Source organism: Nicotiana tomentosiformis, chromosome 1 (genome assembly GCF_000390325.3).
Source record: "Nicotiana tomentosiformis chromosome 1, ASM39032v3, whole genome shotgun sequence".
Taxonomy (NCBI): domain Eukaryota; kingdom Viridiplantae; phylum Streptophyta; class Magnoliopsida; order Solanales; family Solanaceae; genus Nicotiana; species Nicotiana tomentosiformis.
In genome coordinates this window covers 106,749,294-106,756,513 of record NC_090812.1, presented here as the reverse complement: position 1 = coordinate 106,756,513, position 7,220 = coordinate 106,749,294, and the positions used below count along the sequence as shown (strand labels likewise).

The window sequence follows — 7,220 nt, the reverse complement described above, 5'->3', positions numbered from 1 at the left end:
ATATATATATATATATATATATATATATATATATATATATATATGTAATGGTCTTGCTGACATACTATATGAAAGTAATATGTTAGCACCTTACCTATTTTTATGTTCTTAAAAATAACCGCAAAGATACATTATTTACATATTAACAAAATGAGTATTTTATATACTTACGTGTTTTTTATAACAAGTATGAATTGGTAACTTACAAACATATTAGTAAGTGTTTATGTATAATCTGTCAATTAAAACTTTACTAATAATGTTAAAATATTTTATTTCCCTATAATAAAAATTACTTACCATCTCCAACCATGCGCCAATTTTTACGCCAAATGCTATTTTGGTGTAAGATTTGGTGTTTTGGTGCTCCAACCCAACACCATTTTGGTGTATAAATGGTGTTACACCAAATTTGACGTAACACTATTCATCAACACAATTACTATTCATCAATCTTTTATTATATAACACTTTTAATTTAACATATTATAAATTTTGTAATTACTTATAATTTTTATGTAATATTTTTATAATATTAATTTTACATCTTAATTTTGATGTATAATTTTGATAAATTAGTTTTCATATATAGTATTTTTATATAAAATTATAAGTTAATTTTATTATAAGTTAAAATTGTATAAAAATATATAACCATCCCTTCGTAATGCATTAATAGAGCATTTATGAGAGCAACATACTAATCCTGGAAGTTGAATATTTATGTAGAAATTAAATTAAATTTTACCATCATATAATATTTATTTAATTATATCTTATCAATGATTTTATTTTTATTTGAATTATCCATTAATATGTATAATGTATAATATTTGCTTAGCTTTTATATTATTTAAAAATTTGTGGTATAAAATAATTTTATATTAAATGGTTATATAAGAAAGGAATATGAATTATATGGGATGAATATGTAAAACTTAAAAAAAGGATTTGTTTTATGAAATAAAAAAATAATATATAGAGAGAGAAAAATATAAAAGAGATTCTTTTTTAAAGTAAAAAATAGTGTAATGGGTTGGAGTTAATTTGTACTATTTTGGTGTAAAAAAATGGAGATGCCCTTAATAAATTACGTCCATCTTAAATCGTTTAACTTAAACTTGTGAGTGGTGAATTTACTTACAGTTGCCGTGCAAACCATAGGCCAGTATTTGAGTTTTGTGTTAATTAGCAGCTAGCTGAGCAAAAGGTTTGACTGCAGTAGATAGAAATTGAAGGTCTATATATTGAGCAGTAGCATGAAAATCAAATTCTGTAGTGATAATGATGAAACAAGTACTGATTAGTGTAGAAGCGCTACTTTGCCGCCTGAATTATATTATTGGCTTACCTATTAAGTAACAATCAAACAGTTATTGCAAACTACTTCCGCCGTCTAATTTATGTGTTTGTCTTATTTGACTCAACGTGCAATTTAAGAAGAAAAAATAAAAAGAAATATTTTTAAATTGGATGGATACAAAAAGATATCAATCTCTTCGAGATACACCTGATATCACATAACTTAAGATAACACCTAAAACTTCCTTTGTTTCAGTTAATATCTTAGTATGACGATGTAAGAAATTTAGAATATATATTTTTTTTAATTTTGTGATCTTAAATTAAAGATATTTATAATATCCCCTGCACTATAAGAAAATATTTAAATGTATCCTTTGTTATACTTTGAGTCCAAATATATTCTTGCCGTAATACTATCGGTTCAAATATACCCATTTTCCGTTAAGTTTGTCCAAGGTGAACATCCAATCGTACGTGATACTGACATTCAATAAGGTAGATGACACATGACTTACCCCTCCCTTCTATTTTTTTCCATCACTAAAATTTCCTTCCCCTCCATCACTATTGCCAGCATTACCGCTACCATAAAATATATTGTATTTCAAATTTTAGTCTTTTATAAGTATATGGATTAGGGGCGCTAGGTGGCATGTCATGTGGGATCCACCTCATCAAATGCCAGTGTCATGTAGGATTGGATGTCCACCTTGACCAAACTTAATAGAAGAGGGGTATATTTGAACCGATAGTATTACAGCAAAGGTATATTTGAATCCAAAATATAACGAATGGTATATTTAATTCTTTTCTCATAGTACAAAAATATATATTTGGCACCTTACCGTTTATAATATATCAAGGAAGCAGACTCACTTGTTGGAATAAGAGCTACATTGTAATTTAAATATACTACGGATAAAAGTAAGAAACATAAATTGAAATCTAACCTTCAACCATTTTTTTTAAGACTCTTCTTCATATGTTGAAAGATTATTGAAAATTATATTTTTTACAAAATATTTATGACTTTTTTTTTTGTAAAGACTTTTCATATGAAGTAAATATCAGCTAAGATAATGCCATCTATATCTATTGTATAGAATACATAAGACTAATAGAATTTCCATGCTCAATATAGGTAGATCAGGAAGGTCTAAAAAAAACACTTAAAATGACAATTTTGACAAATTTCAAGGAAGCATGATTCTCTTATTAGACTTTATAATTTGTTTTCTATTAGTAGTTTCTCTTGATAGGAGATTATCAAATTATGTAAGGATCGCTAACGCTAACTGATCGAATATTATCTTATTATCTAATTGAATATTATGTTACTTAATATAGTTAACGAAATAAATTATTAATTGAGATATGTGGCCATACTCTCTTAATTAAATGAGAGGTATTTCAAACATTAGCGTGAATGGTTCAAATCTAGCTTTTACTTAATCTATAATTGTAGCTACCTAGAATGTAGGTGAATTGACCCGTCAATGAAAAAAACTGAAAGGAAGAAAACTTGCACCAACTCCTAGCAGTTGGTGAATAGCTTCTAGCCTGTAGAGTAGCTGCGAATTAGTATAAAATGAATTTGCTTTGATTGAACGTGAATATAATTTGAAGCTGTTTTTAAAATTTGATTAGTGATTTGAAATGAAAATTTTGAAAAATATTTTTTTGGAGTTCTTCAAATTTTAAAAATTTTTTGAAATACAACTTCAAATAAAATTTAAAAATTTTATTGACAAAAACTCGGAAAAAAGCGAAGAAAAATTTCTCGAGGCAAAAATGGCCCCTTAATGTCCACTATACCAGAAAATGCTCTTTACTTAAAAAAAATATTATTTTTAGAGATTGATGTCGAACCTCTAACTAAGGTGGAGATCATATTCATCTCACAAATCTTGATATAAGATTTTATTCCCATGAAATTTGACATGCACTGCACTCTTTTATAGATCGTTTGGTTGGTGAACCAGGGATAAAATGTGAACCTATTTATCATGTGTTTGATTATATTTTTAATTCGAAATTAATAATTTATGGATTAATTATACTGTAATGGAGGTATAATTCTATCCCACATTGAGGGTGGATAACAATCCCGGGATTACATAATCATGATATTAAAAACTAAAATATCAAGATACTCTTCTTCTAGGTTCTTTTTTCAAAGTCCCTTAAAAAATTCAAGGTCAAATTTAAAAATAAATCCCAACTTATCTAATATTAATCAAATACATGTTATCACGTATATCCTATTTATAGTTCAACCAACCAAACATCTATCAATAAAAATATATTCACTAAATAATCTCGTTATTATTTAATCTCCATGTTATAATTCTATTGGTATAATCCTTAGTATACGTCAAAGTAGTTATGAGACGACAATTATAGCAAGTTTGGCTAAACTTCTAAATTAACTTATTTTCAAAAAGTACTTTTAGCGAGAAGTAATTAATGTTTGGCTAATTAATTTAAAATATATTTTTGAGTAATAATTAGTGTTTGATCAAATTTTTAAAAAGTACATTTAAATGTATTTTTCAAAAGTATTTTTTGAAAAAAATATTTTCAGGAAGAAATAATTTTTTTTCTTCTAAAAAACTACTTATGCTTCCAATAAACAGTACTTTTTTATATTAAATATTTTATCAAACATTGAAAAAAAAATACTTTTAACCAAACATAAATTACTTCTCGCTATAAGAAACGGTCCATATATTCTGCCAAAATAATTAGTCGAAAGGTTTATAAATATCTTTATTGCTTAGATTTCTCTCTAGTCGTTGTCTTCAAAGGATTGTGACCACTTTACAAAGAATTAAATAATAGAGTAGCTGCTACCAATAACCAATATTACCATTGTCAGCAGTCAGCCCCTCGAGAATTAACTGCCGGCGTCAGAGGACCACGTGCTGTAATTTTGACTGTATTTACTCTCTTTGGACCCTATCATCACCTCGCATTTGATTTTCAACCTAACCCGCCGCCGTTTACTTGTCGCTCTCGTTATTTTGGATTTTTGTGTAGGCACAATTTTTTAAAATAAAAGGTAGCGTTTGATATTGAATTTACAAAGTAATATTTGAATCATTTTTAAAATATTATCCATCAACATTAAAACAATGAACAAATTCTTTTTGTGCTTTCGAGAATGCATTTATCGTAGTTGTATAAAAAACAAATTCAAAAAGATTAATAATATCTTGGTCTATTTCACTTATGATGTTAGAAACTTAGAATCATTTTAAGTTGCGCACTGATCAATTTTTTTCACGAACATTACAATTTAAATCTTGATGCCCATCCTATTAAACTACTTGGTCACTGTAGGATAAAGTGTCAAATCGAGTTGGGACGTGTTTAGTCAAACATAATTTACATTAGTATGAGATTAGTCATTCGTATAAAATATTAGTAAAATTAGCAATGTTACATGAGAGAGAAGATGAATGGTGCATAAATATGAATACTAAGACGAATGTATGATCATACAAAAATAACTAGATAGACCTAAAATCACATGAAAGAAAGTTGTTTTGAAGGATTTGCGTCTTAGTATTAGTAGTCGAGAATATGTATTAGACATAGCACTTTTTTGCTTTTTAAGCGGAGTTTAATTTTTTTAGAGATTTATACATTTAAAAAATATACAAGTCTGCTAATACTTTTTTTTGTATTTGCATAATATCTATATGAGCAAATTTAAATTAAGTATTCTGACTAGTTAGGATTCATTGGAATTAAAGCCACTTGTAAATAAAAGTTTAATGAGCTTGAGATGAGCCGAAAGAAGTTGGCATCGAAGAAAATGACAATCTTAAAATAAAAATCATAATATTAAATTCTCTTTTGGTTATAATCTTAAAATAAAAACTTAAACCATAAATTAATAATCCAAAATTCTCAAATCCTGTCAGCGGTCAGCAAGGCAGCTATAAATATCACTCAAAACCTCTCAGCTGACCAAACCCTTTTAGTCACCCTCTGAGATTAGTGATGTTTGTCCCTCGTTTCCCTTTTGTTCCTTAAAACTATACATTGGTCGACGGTCGTGCTCATGGTCGCTCTAAGTTCCACCATGTGCGGCGGCGGTGGCGGTGGCGGCGGCTCTCAAGGAAACACTAGTCAGACTGTTCGAACACCAAAGGAATCGCACTTCCGCGGCGTTCGGAAGCGGCCATGGGGGCGGTACGCGGCGGAGATTCGCGATCCATGGAAGAAGTCGCGGCGTTGGCTCGGTACATTTGATACGGCGGAGGAAGCTGCACTAGCCTACGATGAAGCTGCACGGAGTCTACGTGGACCCAGGGCCAAGACAAATTTTGGGCTTGCCGCCATCGACCCACCACCAGCCCAACAAAAGCTTCCTCATTGGTGCTTTAATGCCCTTAGTTATGGCTCTTACCTTGAAGATAGGAGCAGATTCGGTACAGGTGAGACTACGGTAGCGAGTTCTGAGTACTCAGGTTATAAGTTAGAAAGCATTGGTGTTGTAATGAATGAACACGAGAAGAAGACAAAAATTGAGAAGAAGAAACCGTTTTTGTTCGATCTAAATCTCCCTGCCCCACTCTTCTAATCAGCTAGGGTGGAATCGTTGGAAGAATATTCGGCATTAGTATATGTTTATACCAAGTTAAAATACGTATAACCGTAGTAATTAATTTGATCTGTTCTATTTTACTGAAAAAAATTGGAATGCACCTCAGCGAGAATGTGGCGTTTAGGTTCTGGAATTTCATCTCAAAATAGAAGTTTGATTCTAAAAGATATTTTGTAGTTTCGGCCAAGGAATTAGCTTATGTGCGGTGAAGGACAGTTTAAGCAGCAAAACTTGGACAAGAAATCCCTAGCTAGTTTTAGAGTAAGATTTATCTCACGCTTTTTTTTTAAATCTATGACCATCACTGTGTGTTTTGTACAGCGGATACCACATTTCGTCACAAATGACAAGCTATGATATGATATTAATATAATGTGCTTATCGCTTTGCGTTTATTTGTTTAATTTATATTTATTAGCAGTTTACTATAATTGTTAAACCAGCAATTTAATTTAACATACTATAAAATGTTACTGTTTTAATTGTAAGATAGTTAATTTTACTCGTTATAAATGATTAAATGTAATTAATTTTTGAATGATCTAATTGTGTAAAAAACTCTACATCACATTAGAAAGACAATTAGATATGAGATAGAAGTTGGAAATGATTTGGGTAAATTAAATATACCATTGGTGTTTTGGTGTTCCCAAATCGCACCTCATTGTAAAGTAGTACATTAGTTTCCGTTGTTGCATAGATTATTGTATGCGGTCGAAACCTATTAAGTCAGTCGTACGGGTTGGTCGAGATAACAATACTTCGATCGAAAGGTATCTACGTAAGGTGAGGTCGAGGTCCGAAGAAAGGGCTTCGGGATTCGAGCTCCAAGTCCGATCAAGGATCAGTTCGGTATCATTATCGGACCCTTGACCAAATCGAACCACGAGGCAAAAGGTTGTCGGAGATGCACAGACCGACCAACACCCATCCCGAATATCAAGACTCCGAGTCAGGATCGAGCTCGAGTCAAGGCCGATGGCTCGACCCGATGGCCCGACCCGATATCGAGTTCGAGTCAATATCGAAGCTCACAAACAAGGCCGTTACAGCCGCACTAAGGGAGAGAATCCTGACGGGAATTAGGGAAAAGACAATACATCATGGGCTCTCCACTACGTATTTTTTATTGTATATAAAGTAGGATCCCTCTACTATAAAGGGGGGTATGGATTGTAAGCAGAGCGACACATTGTAACAAAAGATTTTTCCTCATATTGAAAGATATCCCCTTGTGTTTATTTCACTTTATCTTATTCGTTCTTCATGCTCACTATTCTCATTCTCATAGTCAAGAATA

At 30.9% G+C, this 7,220-nt stretch overlaps 1 protein-coding gene across 1 annotated transcript; it reads left to right on the top strand.

The window, feature by feature from the left end:
- Nucleotides 1–5,395: 5,395 nt before the first annotated feature.
- On the top strand, nucleotides 5,396–5,896 carry LOC104110273 (ethylene-responsive transcription factor 4-like). The gene has a single exon (XM_033659719.2). It carries the CDS (start codon nucleotides 5,396–5,398, stop codon nucleotides 5,894–5,896), a length of 501 nt encoding a protein of 166 aa, XP_033515610.2.
- Nucleotides 5,897–7,220: the final 1,324 nt, after the last annotated feature.